The 17553-nt window shown below is 44.8% G+C and overlaps 5 protein-coding genes across 5 annotated transcripts; 1 reads left to right on the top strand and 4 right to left on the bottom strand.

The window, feature by feature from the left end:
• Window positions 1-415: 415 nt before the first annotated feature.
• On the bottom strand, window positions 416-2253 carry N7508_008392 (uncharacterized protein; the record flags this gene model as incomplete). The annotated part of the gene is made up of 4 exons (XM_058466456.1): window positions 416-1468; window positions 1526-1595; window positions 1661-1906; window positions 1982-2253. The coding sequence occupies 4 exons, from the start codon at window positions 2251-2253 to the stop codon at window positions 416-418; spliced, it is 1641 nt and encodes a 546-aa protein (XP_058314302.1).
• Window positions 2254-5180: 2927 nt separating this feature from the next.
• Window positions 5181-5967, top strand: N7508_008393 (uncharacterized protein; the record flags this gene model as incomplete). The annotated part of the gene is made up of 3 exons (XM_058466457.1): window positions 5181-5247; window positions 5293-5616; window positions 5699-5967. 3 exons carry the CDS (start codon window positions 5181-5183, stop codon window positions 5965-5967), a joined length of 660 nt encoding a protein of 219 aa, XP_058314303.1.
• Window positions 5968-7079: 1112 nt separating this feature from the next.
• N7508_008394 (uncharacterized protein) lies at window positions 7080-7376 on the bottom strand (the record flags this gene model as incomplete). The annotated part of the gene is made up of 1 exon (XM_058466458.1): window positions 7080-7376. One exon carries the CDS (start codon window positions 7374-7376, stop codon window positions 7080-7082), a length of 297 nt encoding a protein of 98 aa, XP_058314304.1.
• A 1117-nt stretch (window positions 7377-8493) lies between these two features.
• On the bottom strand, window positions 8494-9226 carry N7508_008395 (uncharacterized protein; the record flags this gene model as incomplete). Its single annotated transcript, XM_058466459.1, has 3 exons — window positions 8494-8751; window positions 9004-9071; window positions 9100-9226. Coding segments are annotated over 3 exons (453 nt in total), but the record flags the coding sequence as incomplete, so codon positions are not given.
• Window positions 9227-10697: 1471 nt separating this feature from the next.
• Window positions 10698-11384, bottom strand: N7508_008396 (uncharacterized protein; the record flags this gene model as incomplete). Its single annotated transcript, XM_058466460.1, has 1 exon — window positions 10698-11384. One exon carries the CDS (start codon window positions 11382-11384, stop codon window positions 10698-10700), a length of 687 nt encoding a protein of 228 aa, XP_058314306.1.
• Between the last annotated feature and the right edge of the window lie 6169 nt (window positions 11385-17553).

The raw sequence follows: 17553 nt of genomic DNA on the forward strand, positions 1-17553 counted from the left end.
CGGTTAAAGAGGAGGAAATTGCTTGCTCCTATACGATTGAAATGCTATGCTTATTGCTTCGTAGAAAGGGGACAGGCTATTTTCGATAGCTTAAGCTCTTCTTCGGTGTAAAACCAGGTAACTCCATCATCTCCGAAGAGCTTCCGTGTATATTGCTTCTTATTCGGCTTTTAAAATGGATTCAACCATACAATATAAGAGAGACAATAATCCGGATTTTGTGCCTGTACGTCAGGATTCCCGACGATTATAATGCGAATCTTTCTATGATTTGATACTAAGGCTGCCTTCAACAGGATCGAGAGAAAAACGGAAACGGCACCAATACATTCATATAATCATATGTTCACATCTGACAAATACATGGCAGACATCTCCCTCCAATGAACGCACCATTGGAGCTAACTCAGAAAGACTACGCAGTCTCAGTGTGGGAAACAACAACTCCTGCCTCCTTCTTCTCATCGCTATAAATGCGCTCCTGCTCACGATCGTACTCCTCAGCAAACTTTCTTCCATAGAGACCAATCTTGTACCAGGGAAGATCAAACATCTTGTCGATAGTCTCGAGGCTGCGACCGGCAGCCTCGGGCACAAAGAGCCAAACCCAAACACCGCCAATAACGGAAACGACACCAAAGAAGTAGAAAGTTCCATGAGGTCCAAGTGCATGCTCGAGTAGCATCTCAGGCAGGGCGCGGTTGACGGCGTACTGGCAGATAAAGTGCATGGCCATAGTGATGGACGAGCAGATACCACGAATACGGAGAGGGAACAGCTCCGAGGACAACAGGTACTGACCGCTGTTCCATCCTAGAGCCCAACCGACACCAGAGATGTAGATAAAGGCAATGGCGGCGGTCGAGGCACGGTTTTGCCCTTCGGTTGGCTCAAAGTCGGGGTTTTCGGCAATGGGGACGAGGTTAAGGAAGATGGCAATATAGAACATGGCAATGGACTGCAGAACAATTCCGATAATCAGAGAGCGCTTACGGCCGGCCATATCGACCAGGAAGAGAGCGCAGATGATGGCGGCGACAAATTTGACGACACCGAAGACGACGGTCGAGAATAGAGATTGCTCTTGGCCAGTGATACCGACGAGCTTGAATAGATCCGGGGCGTACACAGTAATGGCGGATCCACCAGACCAGCAAGCCATATTCTGGGCAAGGTTGGTGAGGAAGAGACGATAGGCGTTGCGTTTGATGCCAAGGATCTCCTTGAAGAGGCCCTTCCAGCCCATACCGCGGGTGGCCTCCATCTCCTCCTGGAAGGCAAAGTCCATTTCGGTGACCTCTTCAAGTACGTACGGGTGGGTGGCGGGTAGGCCACGAAGTTTGCAGAGAACCTTGAGAGCCTGCTCGCGCTTGCCCTGCTTGATGTAAAACCGGGGGGACTCCAGTTGGAAGAAGGTGAGGATAAAGATAATGCCGGCGAACATGAGGTGTAGCGAAGTGGGGACAGCCTACAGGGGAGGAGATGTTAGTCAATTCAACAAATGATTGGAATGGCCAGTACTTACCCAGCGGTTGAATGAGTCCGCCATGTGAATTGAAGTACCCCAGTTGGCAAAGTAGGCAATCATGATACCACTGGGCTTGGCATTAGCATCTGAAAGCGAGGCAACAAGAAAGAAGAAGGGGGAGTATGAACTAACAGGTACACAGCACCAGTAAACATACAAGTGCAGAGACCACGAATGGGAGCGGGTGATATTTCAGAAAGGTAGATGGGACCAACGACACAGGTCTGTCCAATACCAACACCAGCAACGAAGCGACCAGCGTAGACAGCAGCCATGCTGCCATTGTTTCCAATGAAGATGGCGATACCAAGAATCCAGAGACAACAGAGCTGACGAGTAGCCCAAACACGACCAATCCGATCACAAACGACGAAAGCACTATCATTTATCCATGATTAGCAAAGGCTTTCGAGCGTAAAGATGAAGGCGATGGGTTTCAATAGCAAAACTTACAACAAAGCACCGGCGACACTGCCGAGCTGAACCATAGAGGAAATAGTACCCTTGACACTAGCGAGCTCACTCTTTCCGAGGTCGTCAATACCGACAGACTGCTTGAAGGCGTGAGAGTTAAAGACACCCGTGATAAGACCCTCGTCGACACCTCGGGCGGCGCCCATGAGACCAAACGCGAAGACAGCGAACCATAGCCTCCAGTTGAGTGTCTCCTTGGGCAAACCGCCCGTGTTGAACTTAAAGACGTTGATGACAGCACCACCTGCCATGATAAACGATGTTGTGTATTATTTCTAGACGTATAGACAGCTCAATCGTGGGGTCGAGGTCATGAACCTCATGAACCTGTATAATTATAAAAAGAGGATGTGACAGCCACGCAATGCGCGGTCAAAGAACAATATTAGATGAAGACGACACACTCGGTAGAGATCTCCGAAGCTGGCAGCCTTGGAATAGGGAAGACTGTGAGGGGGACAAAAGTGGTGCAGAGAGCGGGCATGCACGATTTCTTAAATCCAATCTTGCGCCAAGGAGGCTCATACGGGGGGCCCACGGGGTAATGGACGTCAAGTTCATCCATCGAGGGCTGTTCGGGTCGAATGTCCAGGGCCAAGGCTGGGCGCAGGCAAGCCTTAGCCTTGAACGTTAAATCGATCCACGTCGTTCCTTATTTCTCCGATTTTCAGACAAGGACCGGTAAGCCCATAGCTCAACGAGATTTAGATTTACAGAAGTAGAATTGTGAGATGACCGATCCTTGGAATTTCAGTCCCCGCGCAAGTTTACTACCACTCAATCCTAACTAGTACCCTATATAGCCCAAAGATATACGGACGGCGAAGTGTGTCTTTTAGTTTCAAGTGCGATACCATGCAAGGGCCACATGGACGATGATCTTGCGGCTGCGTCTGATCCCAATAATCAAAAATACCGATGAACGGACCGAATGTTCCAAACTCAGTGGTTAAGAATGGACTATGTCGCCGGAATTTGCAGATATATGCCTCACCCAGACTCGAAAGATTCCGAACTTCTTGCCACACTCTATTTACGGCTTTCTCCGTGGCACCATTCGCCCCCAAAAACACGGCAAGATAGAGTAGAAGTTAGGGTTTGGGGCAGTCTTAGTGTCAAAGCGTAGCCCATGCCAAGCACCGGAGTGTTGGATTTGGGGCCAATCAATGGCTTCACATTCAGGATGCTGCTCTCCAGGATTCGCTCCCCGCAAAAACTAAGACATTTCCTTGGCCTATGCTAATATTTCCGTAAAGTTTTATGCCCCCACACCTTAATTGTACTTTCCACATTTCCTCATTTCCTCATTTCCTCACTTCCCCGTTGCTCTTCGGTTGGCGTCCGATACCATTAGAGTTCGGGCCACCGCGGAGAAATTCACAGTCATTGGCATTGGCTATGATGTAGAAAGTCGGCATCTACTGAAAAATGGTTGAGCCGTGGTGAACCTGCAATGCAATAGCCTTGAAAGACTGCAGTCTTCTTTCAAATCAATGTTACAGTAGGAATTTACCGCTGGGTGCCAGGTGGTAAAGGCATGGTGCCCCGTTGGGGGAAACCCGAGAAACACCGGCGATGCCGTCAAATGAAAAAGAAGGTAGCCGTGTGGCCTCGGGATCCGGGCTCTCTTGGCGCTGTGCCTTGCGTCTTGGCTTGCCTTAGTTATCACCGAAGGTCGGTCTATGTGACTCGGTCCAGAGAAACGAGAGAGTTTGTCCCCAGGTTGGGCAGACATTTCCGACTCCGGTTTCCCCCACAGATTTCCCCGCATGTCGTAGCATCCCATGACCAGTCCCGATGGGTCCACCTTCCACCCCCCCTCCCGGGGGGGCGCCACCCCAATGCTCCTGCCGGGATATCTTCGTGAAAACCTTTGGCATCACCTTCGGACTAAGCAAGTTTTCCCTCTTCAATAAGGTTCAAGAATAGGAGTTCTAAGGACCACAGTTAGGCCCTTGTTGAAGGAGTCCGGGGGTTTATCTATCAGGTAATCTCATTATGCAAAGCTTGAGGCATAATCAATGGAACTAGAAAATCAGAACTGCGGGTGTAAACACTCTATAACCTGATCGGTGCGATAGAATGATATGTGGTATCTAGAATGTGGGTATATTCATAGTATTGATCAAAAGAAGTTGAGTTCTCGAGAAACAAGTATATGCCAGTTGTTGGGAACAATGAAATGCAAAACGCCACAGGGGAGATACTGTGACGCCATCCAAAACAGAGATAATATAGGGCCAAATTAGAAGGACCCCCCATGGAAGCTATTCGGACCCCCTCTCCACTTTTCTTTTACCTATAATAGGTAAGGCGTTGTAATTGTATTTCCAATGCATGAATCGGTAAAAATGGATGCATTTCTTGGCAATGCTAATGCCCCGAGCATCGGAGGTCCCATGAATGCCTGACCGTACCTAATATACCATCTGAGTACCTAAATTCACTATGTAAAGCGCTAGTAAAAAATAAGTCACTCTCATGTAGATCTAGTATATTGCCAACACCCTCACAATGCACTAGTCCTAAATAGGTTAGCACCGCCTAATTAATTATGCGTGTAATTAGGGCATCACCAAGTGCCATGTCTTGGGCTTCATGCATCTCAACAACACTTTTAACCTACCACCACACCGCCAATATGATAGCTGAGGATTTCTCTAATTACTTCATCGCTCAAAAATGGCTATTCAGTCCGGAATGAAATTGAAGGAAGCTTCTGGCTACAGATAATCTCCGCCTCGATATTAGTTCCTAGGAGCGCGCATTGATTTCTGAGGATCAGGGCAACATTTTACCAATGTATTTCCAAACTTCAGCGCCTCGGCTAATATACTCGCACGATTCCTAGGAGCATATCGGCAAAGAACATCAATATGGGGCCAGTCATGCTTTATTATAGGAAAAGAGGCCCAATCATACCTCCTAGGAGCTTGTGTTCTTCAAATGTTGTTGATCTCAAATGTCTTCATTTCCCCGATTCTTGCACATAAATACATCCATATAGCCCTCAACATCCTGACTGGCTAAAAAACCAAAACTTTGACAATTCTTGATCAAGGTACGAAAACTACTCTCGAGGGAAGAAATCTCGCTAATCGGCTAGTGATGGGCTATTCTGTTTTGGCGCCTCAGTCTGGCCAACCAGATATTCCAAATTGTCTCAAAATCAGGCATCATGGCCAAGGATAGAGCATTCTGTGGCCCACTGAACTCGGATGATAACCCTATCCCTACAAACGACGGTACCGCCTAGTGGGGCACGAATGACAACCCTATCGTTATAAAAGAGGATAGCGAGCAGGAGGGCTCTGAAACCAACCCTATCGTTATAAACGACGATGCCGACGCCTTAGACAAGGAGGAAAGGCCAGTGCAAAATGATTTTACTAGGGATACGGAGCCTCTGAGTACGCCAGAATTTTGGGCAATTTTGCGCAATCTAGGCGACCAAGGCTTCCACGTTCCACAGAACAAGCCCAAAATAACGGACTTGGCTTGTGGCTTGCCATCATCTCAATCGGTCTATGATCAAATGTCCGATTGTACCTGTTCCCCTGAGCCTGAATCATTCCCAACGACCATCTGGAGGAAGAAAGACCCCAAGTTGCCAAGTCTGATAATGACAAACAAAGTACGTTTATTCGAGCCATTAAATCTTGAAATTTGCTTTGCTAGCGAGACTAACTGCCGTAGCCCCACCAAACAAAGATGAGAGCTGTGGTCTGATAGCAGAGACTAACACATCTTGTGGTCAACCCAGCTTTTCGTGGTCTGGTCAAGGGGATGAGTTAGGACCATCTACTGAGACTAGCCAGGCCGACAATGGCAATCCGCTCCGTTTACAAGGATCCGGTAAACGCAAAAGGGGACACGAAGGCGAGAACAATTCTGGGAACAGACGATCAAACCGCTTAGCGAACAGGGGGAAACAGGACCGGAACAGTAGTTTTCTCTCCTTCTAGGACTAGCTACCCGAATTCCCATTTATCCACCACTCCAAGATGCTATTGAGATATTCCCATATGTTTTGCTGATCCCAGCTCTCTTTGGCGCAATTTGAGGTTTTGGCGGAAGTCTGTTGAGAACAGAAACAATGCCGTATCATCAAACCATTCCTGTACGATTTATACAAAGAACCGAGTACCGAGTCAAATTTTAATCAACTCAGACCTCAATTTTTTTATAAAATTTGCTTCGTGCTCATCGAATTCTAATATTTCTACCAACCACTGATTGGCGGCAGAGGTTGTCGTCAATTTTATCTCTTCTACCAGAGGTGATCTGAATTATCTGCGTTAATGAGAGTTCATGGTATATGTGGTACTCAGATCCTTGCTTTGCCCAGGTAGACCGAATTTAAAAGATGTTACATATTCGTAAAAATTCGCAACACCCCGAACGTAATATACAAATCACAATATAGTCATTTATAAAGACACTACCCAGGTAGGCTCATCAGTTGTTATGTATAGTGAGGCCCCCATTGGGTAATTTCACCTCGCATTGAATGGCAGTTGCTTTGGCGTATCCTTAGGTGTGTTTGGAATATATTGGGACCATTCATAAAGGTAGCTTGACCACTTAGAATTATTCCGTCCGGAACCCGTGGAAACAATCGTATTTCCTCCCACATTACTATGGCTTGATCTTTTCGCTCTGCGGCCCCTTTTGCTGAGTAAATACAGTAGGACGGGAGTATATAATTGCGGCATATTAAGGGAGATGAAAATACAATCCTCATATCCTCCTTTCATCTGCTTTCAAACCACAATTCTCAACACCGGCGATACATGATCGGACTTTCCGGCAAACGCTCGATTGTATAAAAAAGGGAGACCTATTAATGATTTCTGAGAGTGTACTTGTCTGTTTGGATCCTCTAGGCTCGATACCGTAGGTATGTTATATACATGTAATAAAAGACAAGAACATTCTGGAAGCTCATCACGAACCCTCGGCCGATCTTTTTACCAACACCCCTTTAGCCGTCTTCGGGGATTTCATCAACCTTGCAATGTTAATTTGGAGATTGAAATTGAGATGGGGGAGGTCGTTCAAAGCACATAACTTACGATCAATACGACAGAAAGGAACGGATAGCGGCATTGACACAGCGGTCGGTTACTTCGCTTGGGATGGCATCCTCATAAGGGTGGTTGCAGCTGCTATCCGTGCTCAAAGTAATGTTGTTGCCACTGTCAGTGGAGATCTTGACCGATTCCGTGCCGCTATCCAGAGTCTGGCATCCGGCTTCGATGCCTCCAACCTCTTTTCCCGCACCTGAACGATGGGGTGTAGTGTAGTAAGTGACGGACCACAGAGCAGAAGCTGGTATAGCCAGTCCAAGGGCGAAAGGGGTTTCAAGACACATGATTTCGATGTTTATGTGAAATACAGGATATGGAAATACCAATTTGGGACTCAAGATACTTGAAAAAGTCCATTTTTATAACTCTTTTCAAGGCAGAAGTGCTTCTTTGCAGGCTGTACAGTCGTGTCTATGGTGCCAGCCGGGCCAGCTCAACGAAGATATCGCTGAGCTCTCTCCAAATTCACCACTCTCCCTCAATTCATCACTCTCTCCCAATTCATCACTCGCTACCAATTCATCACTCGCTCCCAATTCATCACTCTCTCCCAATTCATCACTCTCTCCAAACTCATCAATTACATGACCCGGTCTTAACTTTTGGTACGTTCAATATTAATGAACCTGCGTAAGCAATCGAGGTTTTCTGATCTCCCTGAACGTCTATCCGACAGGGTCCCTTTAATTCAACAAATCTGTTGGGCATACCAGGTCAATAGAGCCATTTATGACTCGCAACCATATGATTGAAGAGCTTACAGGATGGATTAGAAGAAACTTCCATGTGCTATTACCCAAGTTTTGACCAAATTAATTCCAAGCGTACCAACCAAACATATGGGGAAATGTTTCATGACTGACATATACGTGTTTCGAACTAGATTTAAATTTCCGAAAATTATGGCGTACCGTAATATACTGTGGCTGTGCTGTCAGATATCTGCCCTCTGTACAATACCGTACATGCCGTGTAACGTAATTGCACCCACAAAACACACGGAAATATCGATCAAGGGGCCATCAGCCAAACATTCAATCTATTTAATTTAAAGCTTCCAAAACATGCTCAAACCAATACATGATGACTATTCCGTGACGAGGCCTAGAGTATCAGGTTCAGAAAATTCAGCATGCCGTAGTAAGCGGAGAAGCCCCAGTATGAGATTATTATATCGACAATGCGAGTGTTTATCTTTGACCAAAGGGTCAGTGAGGGGGAAGTTGGAAATATTTTCTGCCTGCGGTACAGAAATATGTAATTGGACTACTCGGTTACCTGAAAATTCAAACCCATAACTTGCGAAATGTCGCTGGAATTTGTCTTGCCATGGATATGGCCAGCTCTCTGGACAAAGAAAAAGTAAGGCGGAAGGAAATCGGGGGGAAGGGTAAGGGTATTTCATGTTCGCCAAAGGATGGGTATCGGGGATCCGTCCCTATCAAGGGCTTTATCGCGTTGCGGAAATTTGTGATCACCGGTTATTGCATTGATAGCACCTATAGGAAGCCGGTCTTCTTCGTCGGTATAGACTGGCTGTCCACTACGTAAGCGACTAATCTTAGACAAGAGTTCACTAATGACGTTTCGATAGTGTTGCGTTCCTATCTCGTATGCCTCGGATTCATGAGCGATGCGTTTGAGTGCTAGTCGTCGGTCCTATAGTATATGTAGTTTCTGATTCAAATCGATCGCTGCTAAGAATAACTTATTCTCTTTAGAAAAGATAGAGATCTACTCTATGTCGGAAAGAGTTCTTAAATAAGTGATCCTATTAAACCTGGTAAAAGAATATCTATAGCTATTCGCTAAAAATTCGCAATTCCATTTCTTCAAATAAATCAAAGCTATCAGAATCCGATTTATGCAAATAGAGCGACGGTGAATGATCTATCCACTCTTTAAAAGTACTCCAAAATCTTTCACATATATTTTGGGTGTTCGAAATTGCCGCCCGAAGATGAATGTGGACTTTGCAACTGAGTTTGATATCGCAAGGGTATGTACCCTCTATCTCTGATGTAATACTTCCCAATCGCTTTTTGACGGAAAGTAATTGACGGGCAACTTGATTCAGGAGTTCACCAGTGCGCTCACTAGCTTGAATATCCTCGAATAGAGCAAGCACGCCGCGCTGTGCAGATTTTACAACTTAGGCTGTAGTTGCCCTAGTACTTGTCCGGTCGGGCATCATGTGTTTGGATAACTGTAGGTAGCGAACTTGTTAAGTAAATATCTCAATAAGTCAGGCTAACTCACTATTGCAAAGAGTTATTGCTGTTTCTGTCCTCAGATATAGTATAAATGAGAGAGATGGGTATTCTTTGTGTTTTATACAGCAGCATCATTGATATACTCTGGCACGTCTATAGGCAGCAACCTAAGGATTTGTGGATATAGGTTGAGTTCCTGGGACGTCTACCTGGGTCTTTTGCATAGCAGGGTCTAGTGGCGCACGGAAGGCTCCCAGGAATAAAGTTTGTTCCAAAGAGCTATGAATATCTCAGGGACATACATGAGGAGTGGAGGATGTGCGTTATGAGTGACCCACAGGGTTCTCTAGGACGTGAGGAGCCTGCTTTCCTTTACTTCCTCGCGCGACTTCTTCCAGAGCCAAGGAATAGCTGTTTCTCTCAGCTTACGCGTAAGCCCTCACATGGTTGAATGTCCTGTATACATAGAGGGTGGTAAACGGTCCGGGTTCCTGGGAACATGAGTGATGTGGCGAATAAGGAAATAGCCCATACGATAGCTGCGATTATCGTAGGCTCTTGCAGAGCGTGCAGCCAGCTCCTAGGAGCAATCTATCTGGAGCCTCACAAAGAAAATGCGATTGCTTATAGAAGTCCGGAGGCATGTGCTTATTGGCAGAGAAGCGGTTCTCTGTCTCCACATTTTAACGATCCTCTCTGTTCGCCTCTGTGCCAGGACATATTGAGGATCTCCAAGTAGACTGATCAAATATCCCTGGCTCCAGTAGTCCTACAAAGCCCGGTTAGGAAACAGTGGGACCGAGAAGACAAAGTATTCCCAGGAGCATCGAGCTTAGAATGGTAATGCTTATTGGGTGGCCAAATAGCAAGCTCCATTATGGCGCAATTTATTGCAGTCATTTTACCAGGATTGAAGATCACATTGAAATGCCAGCCTTTTTTTGATGGGACGATGGGTGCCATCTAAAAGTGGAGGGCTGCACGTGATGGGACTAGCGTGTTGCATTTTATTGATGCAGCTTACTCAGGCCGCTACCCCTAGGCTCAGCTCAGACTCTGGGCAGATCAGAGCATGCTCAGTGAGCAGATCTGAGTGCTTATGTAATGCTCAGTGAGCGGATCAGACCGCTCAGGGGCGTGCTCAGTTGTACTCAGTGAGCAAAAAGCGGCAAGGTCTCAGCACTAAAACGGAAAGGGAAGGCCAAGAAGTGGCAGAGGAAATCAAGTACATAGGTCTTTCTATCATCCAAAAAGGTGATAAAGTGAAACGTTGAAATTATTTCTGTGTCTTTTCCTCCTCAGTATTACTTCAGCGTTGAGGGTGAAAGAATAAAGATCACCTTGGAGTTACTTTAACACAATTGAAAATAACAACGGCTCGCTGGGAGACAATCAAGACATCCTGAAAGAGGCCTCGGCCAACCTCACACTTTCTAGCTCCTGACACATAACCACGCTGACAAAGTAATTCTCGCCACTTTCACCTATCGCATGTACAATGACATTATCACCATATTCGCAATCTTTCTCGTTTGGACCAGCCTCACAATAGTCCTTGTAGCTGGATACTGTGATTCCATCCTCTTCTGAAAGTAACAAAGTGCTTGCGAACTTCCGAGCTTCTGCGTAACTTTTGAACATCCCCTCAACATTGGTATCATGTGCAGGCTTCCGTTCATGGGTGCAATATGGAACATTCGTCTGTACAACATAGTAGAGAGAGATCGGAATTCGGCCGTCTTCGTTATCAGTCGTCAAACGCAAGGTATTTGGGGAGGTGGTGATGCGGACTCGGAACACCGTGCCATCCGTTGCAATGGCGTACAAGGCAAGTCCGACTCCCTGACAGACGGAGAACTCTTCGAGGACTTCGGGGTTTGTCTCGAAGGTTGAGAACCATGCACGCTCATAGCCACTCTCAAAGAGGCTTCGATGAGCCGCATCCTTTGCTTTACCTACAGATGTGTAGGTGCCCAGGATGCGTATCTTCTCATTCTGTCCGCTTGAACCCTTCGATTGCGACATCATAAGGATAACATGATAAACGAACTCGGGGGCAACTTGATTTTCCTGAGCCATGTTGGGGCTTAAGAAGCGTTGGTAAATAGAGTATAGCAATGATCTTTCGAGAATATTATTGCGTCAGCATGTGGTTAGGATGCTTACACTCTTTTTAAGTTATTTCGGGTGAGTTAGACAGAATACCGACGGTGGATCTAGCCAACAAGGATTTAAGCACTAAAAGATCTTACGACATAATAAAACGGAAATCAGGAATCAGGCCACTTTTCATGACTGGTACTTACTTTAGTTCATAATATTGATTAAGGGGATGGGCCGAGACATAAGGCCAGAATCATCTGCCATGCCTTACGCGGTTACGAGTGGCAATACACCAACGCCTCGATCTAGAGAAGGCTAAATGATGTCATCGAGTATCTCTCGAAGCACATATTTTCTGTTTTTAATTCATACCTTTTTGCCATATTTCGGAGAGCTAATCCCTCCAGGCACCTTGCACCAGCCTTGCTCTGCTAGATTGACCAGGTCGAGTGCGATAGTAATTTTCTTACTCTAAGCTTGCGGGGGATCGTCATCTCAGGCAACTTGTTGTTTAGTGCTGTTTGACAACGGAATTAAGCAATCTTAATGAAAAGTCCATGGATGCACTTGGCGGTCATAGACCAGCCAGGCATCGCTTTTACTCTTAGGGACGTTGACGCTTCACGCGTCCCGCCCTTAATCGAAACGCCAAGCCGTTTTTCATTTCATTTGCCATACCTGAAAGTCTGTCTTATTCGCAACCGGATCGGAGTTTTGATTGGCTGCACCAAGCTTGCCGCAATTGTTTGCTGATTTCCATTTAGCTAGCATCCTGTGCTTTTGATATACTTACTAGCTTCGAGAACACCTAAATTAAAGAATATTAGAGAAGGAAAGAGCAGATATTATCTTAAATATATTATTAGTTAGTCCCCCTTTCCTTCTATCTAGCATTAAGCCTTCACAAAACTAGTCTATTGTAGTCTTTTGACTAGTATCAATAATCCCGAACCCTAGGGAATCCTATGTTAAGCGTAGGAGAAAGTCGAGGACTTGGGCACTATCGTTTTTGTTGATCCTTAGACCACTTTTATAGACTATACGTACGAAAATAACTATATACTAAGATTTACAATACTCTAAAAAGACAATTAACGCGGTTAGACTCTTGACTTAATCTCGCTATTTCTAGTGGTCAACTAGTAGCTCTGCCTCTATTTAATAATTGTGATATTAATGAACGAGTTAATCGGGGGACAGTTGTTCAGGTCTCACGGCGTTGAGGGTTAGGTCCGTTAGAGAAAATAATATTAAACATAACCTAGAGCCGATGGGCTTGTCCTTAGAAAAAGCCAAAGGATAGTAGCACTTGATCTCACCAGTGAGCGTTAAATGTGAAATGGTTACATTTTGGTTCGTGGTTGACTGTCCAAATTGTATTCCAGATGGAGTGACAAATGCGCAACGCAACGATGGAACATTAGTGGATCTTGTTTCCTTGATTGCAGGTGAGCAAGCGCTTCAGCTCCGGTTCCACGATTTGGTTTATAACAGGCTCTTTGTTTTCTGCTTTTGTATTCCAGCAGAACCGAGGCGAGTCGTCATTTCAGTGTAGCTCAGACACAAGTATGGGGTGAATCCTAGATATCTTGTACACTGGTCGGCGACAACTATTTTGAGCCGATTGCATCTTGCCTTCTTTTAAGAATTCTCCAAGCTTGAGGATTTTCGGAGATTATAAGGTTCTTCAGCGGGCGATATAATAGAGAAGACGCTTTCCATTTTGGTGGTGAACGACTACTGCGGCTAGGCGATGCACGGATGCAAGCAATGGAGTATGAGACTTAGACCAGAAAGAGACTAGGAGAACCTCAACAGCCTAATAATTCTAGGGAATGCAATATGATCACCTTCGAATGTCGCAGAATGAGTAACAAAGTCTTTATGCGTCAAAGACTGTGTGATCTCACTATTCACAAAATATAGACTGTATATCTGATTGAAGTTTGTCCTGTGACACTCTAGAAAAAGTAGGAAAGGCTGCTTTGCCTCTTAGGTACATACAGGATCTCTTGAGTAACCAGAACAAAAGGGATAAACAGATCGAACTGATCTGGAGGGGAGGATATCCGCAGGAGGCCGGCGAACGTCGAGATAGCTGTAGAGGTGACAGCCAAACGGGGATAGAGCACTACTCCAGAGGTACATAGAACAGGACCAACGCTTAATTCACAGCAGCGTCTCATATGGTCCAATGTATCCACAATCCCAAATTTAGGTTTCTATGTACCTAGGCCTAGAGCAAACAAGATTGGAGCAGGATTTAGAAATATGTTGTGAGATTAGGCAAGTGACAAGGGTTAGCAATGTCACTGAAAATTGTTTTGGATGAGTTGCTTGGTGATCGATACTAGTGCTAGATTATTCTATATCTTATGACACATGAATACTATATGTATATAGCTGTGGAGAGAAAGCAATTTCACTTACTGCTAATCGGCCAGGTTTGAATGTAGTTCAGCTACGATAAGGACGTGCAACTTTGATGCTGTGGATTGCGAATGATAAGTAGACATGCTAAATTATCACCATAGGTTCTTCTTTCTACTTGGCATTTTATTTACTTGGATCTAGTTTCAGCCGGAACGTTTGGTAGATACTTGCCTCTCTCGACGTGATGACTCCTTCATACGCCGCAGTTATGGCCATAAACGCCCCAGTTTTTGGGGATGTACATTGTGTATTAGAAAGTGGAGACCATTTTTGAGTTAAGGAATGTTCTGATTGTATTTCTTGCTATTTATGCTATGCTCATCATTAGTAATCCGCTCATTCGGAGTTACTATAATTCCGGTTCTCAAGCCGCATTCATGAATGCAGCACTGACACTCTTCGGTAAGTACATGATTGTCCATCCCTATTGTGAGGTTCTAAGCTTCCCGAATGGCGATCTTTGAGCCTCGCTTAAATGGCTTCTCTGGCTTATATTTAGGGCTGGTACTCTCTTTCGTTTCGAGAATCAGCCCAATTTTCTATAATGGAGCATGATCAGGCGTACGGGACACAAGTTCTTGCTTCAACTGGAAAGAAGCGCCTGCATAGCTATTCGATACTAGATAGGCTCCAACAGGTTACTAGAATGTTGATTGGTTGATTGATTGATTGCCTAAGTGACCTCTGATTGTCTCCACTTTTGCCCGTGAAATGGTGTGATGTATCATTATCCCAGATGTCGCTCTCCATCCATACAATTGACAAAGTGCGCAAGCCATGGTGTAGTCAACTTCGTATAGCCCTCTGCAAGTAGATCAAAAACTTCCAAGATAAGGCTTCGCTCCGTCTTTGGCGGTGACTTTTGTACCCTTACCAATATAGGGTATACTCTGGACTGCGCGAATTGAAATTTAGGGGAGCGCCGTTTTTGGTTGACTTCTGCATGAGATGGAATCATAGCGACCAGTCATCGTAAGTAAAGTCGTCTAGTTCAGAAGGATGAGGCGGCGGGTCCGAGTTCGTTCCTGTCTGGTAGCCGCAACAGTGACAATGGTGAAATCGTTGGGATTCACATTGATGATTCATTCTTCTTCAGATTTTTTGGCTATCCTTGCAATTTGACATCCCGGTTCATCCGTATATCAACGAATTTCACATTGAAGTCGAAACTGACCCTTTTCGATCTGTGTTAGGTTGAAGTTGGCAGAATAGAGATTCGTAAAGAGCATAACGATTTCCATCCAGTATCTTGACATTATAAATGGAATGAATATTGGGAAGGTGTTTGGGAAGACATCTTTGAAATTCAACGGCGCTGTTCCGGGGACAAAAAGGCAAATATATCGGCGATTGTTAGATAGTACAGGCTAATTGGTATGATATGAGATACTAAAACCCCGTGGACCATAACACCTGCTTTCACCGGCTTGATAATCAACGGAATTATCACCAAGTATACAATATATTTCACTTGCACCAGGAATACAATACTCTAAGTGACTTGAGGCAGTGGTTCCATTCTCTTCTTATAGTGGCAAGTTCTTAAAAGAATCTGTCCGCGTTATACCATTGTGTCAATATAATAGTACTGTTGAAGATTGAAACTCTTCTGTATGCCTCCCACAACCCACACCCCCTGGATCAGCTGTTACGCTGCATCCGATTGCGCGGGGCAACATGCCCTTCATCTGTCAACGGACGATTTAGGAACAGACTGATGTGCTTCATCATTATTGTCCAAGTTGCTGAAGTTTTTGTAGCACATAACTTTCATTCCAGGCTGAATGCAAATATCATAACCAGAATTAACACACTCAGGCATGACGGGTCTCACTGGAATTTCAGGTAGGCAGGCAGACTGTCATGAACCCTCATAGACTGCTTTCTAACCCACATAACGCCCGGGAGGTCAAATACTCCAATTGATCAATGAAACCTCCAATCAGGCGTTCGCATTCTTTCCCTTGTCTGTATAACACAAAGGTTGTGATTTTCACCTGGGCAGCAAGGGAAATATCCACACAGTGATCAATATCGACCGCGTAGAATGATACACTGTTTCCAGGGATACATGAACCAATCTGGTCACAGGCTTGCTCGATGGTGCAAATTGACGACCCGTCCGACCTAGCAAAAATAAATATGGAACACCGATCTGCCTCAATTATCTCGTGGTACGACTTCAACCTAGACAAACGGTACAAGTCAGCCTTGCTTAAGGGATCGCTCTGAATCTGTCGTACATGATGACGGGTTTCAATACCGAGCCTGTCATGATACCTCTTGGACTTTTTCTGTTTTGTATAGAGACAGTTGGGCTGGGAATATTGTTTATAATAAATCATTACGATATCTGAAGAATCGGAACAAAACTCAAAGAGGCGGAGGTGACTAGTAATGATTAGTGAGAATAATACTGTATGAACTATAAGTTTCATGATCAATAATTTTGACTACTGTTTTCTTTTGGATGCATGGGCTAGGCCATCCCAGAAACACCGGTCGCGTCGGGCCCAACAGGCCTAGAGCGGGAAAGACCAACAGCTCTTTTGCATGATGAAAAAGGCTCACCCCACATATTGCCTAACTTACATACCCCATCCAGTCTACTGACATAGAATAGACTAGACTAGAACATTGGTTTTGTTGTCCATTTGATTTAATCCAAAAAAAATCCGGCCTGTTGAAATCTATAGGCCTTATCAAGTGCCACTGTCCTGAACACGGTGCAAACATTAAGAAACTAGTGAGGAAGGTTGAATTTGTACTTTCTTTTTTTGTTGGGTATTTTGCTTACAACAAAAGTGAAGCACTTGATGATGATGTATAGATTTCGATCTTTACACGGAAGTAATTATTTTAGTGCTACTAATAATGACCGTTTCATAGACGCAAGATAGATACTAATTAGTGGATGAAAGTTCCTCTTATCGTTGCGGATTTTACATAGGCGGGCTGAGGCACAATTCGATTAGAAATAATTTGTTATTACATTTTCTAATATTACTTGCTACGACCAGACATAATCTGATCAACAAGTTGACTGGCGGTTCTTCGTTATGGTAAAGCGTAAGAATAACTAGAATGGCTAGAATGATAAATGCGTCCGGTGGCCTACTTATCAATAATGGATCCAATATGGGAAAAGGGTAGCTAGAGAAGGTTCAGATATTTGGTGGGGCAATTGCATAATCCATTTTAGCATTCTGTTTCTGAATTCACATATGCAGCGGAAATTTCATTAATAGCCCTATGCAAGCACAAAATTACTGGAACATGAACCAAAAGCCACAAGGAGAAAAGAGGTGGGATGCTCGTTCTAGAATCCACCTCTCTGTCTCCCTCTGTAAATGATGCTTTCAGAAGTTAGGGATGGATCGGCCACAAGATGCTCGAAGAGACACTGACACTATGCAGGCAGGTACTTTGCCCGGCCGCTTCGGCCTGAAATAGGCGTAGAATAGAATATACATTCAGTCTACATAACCCAGGGTCCAGTTTTCCAAGGGGCGGATTCTCATTTTAAATGTAAACCAAACGGTTGAGAATATCGTCGTTCACCAGCAGATCCCACCTGCCATCCTGTGTCATTTCTTACATTGAATTGGCCAGTTGTACGACTAGACCGAGGCCTGCCGCAACTTATTAAATATTATAATACGTGTGTTGCCACTGCTGTGCAGGGAGAACCTAGTACTACGAACATATTTGT

The sequence above is a fragment of the Penicillium antarcticum genome (genome assembly GCF_028974205.1).
Source record: "Penicillium antarcticum strain IBT 31339 chromosome Unknown utg000009l_segment0_segment0, whole genome shotgun sequence".
Lineage (NCBI taxonomy): Eukaryota > Fungi > Ascomycota > Eurotiomycetes > Eurotiales > Aspergillaceae > Penicillium > Penicillium antarcticum.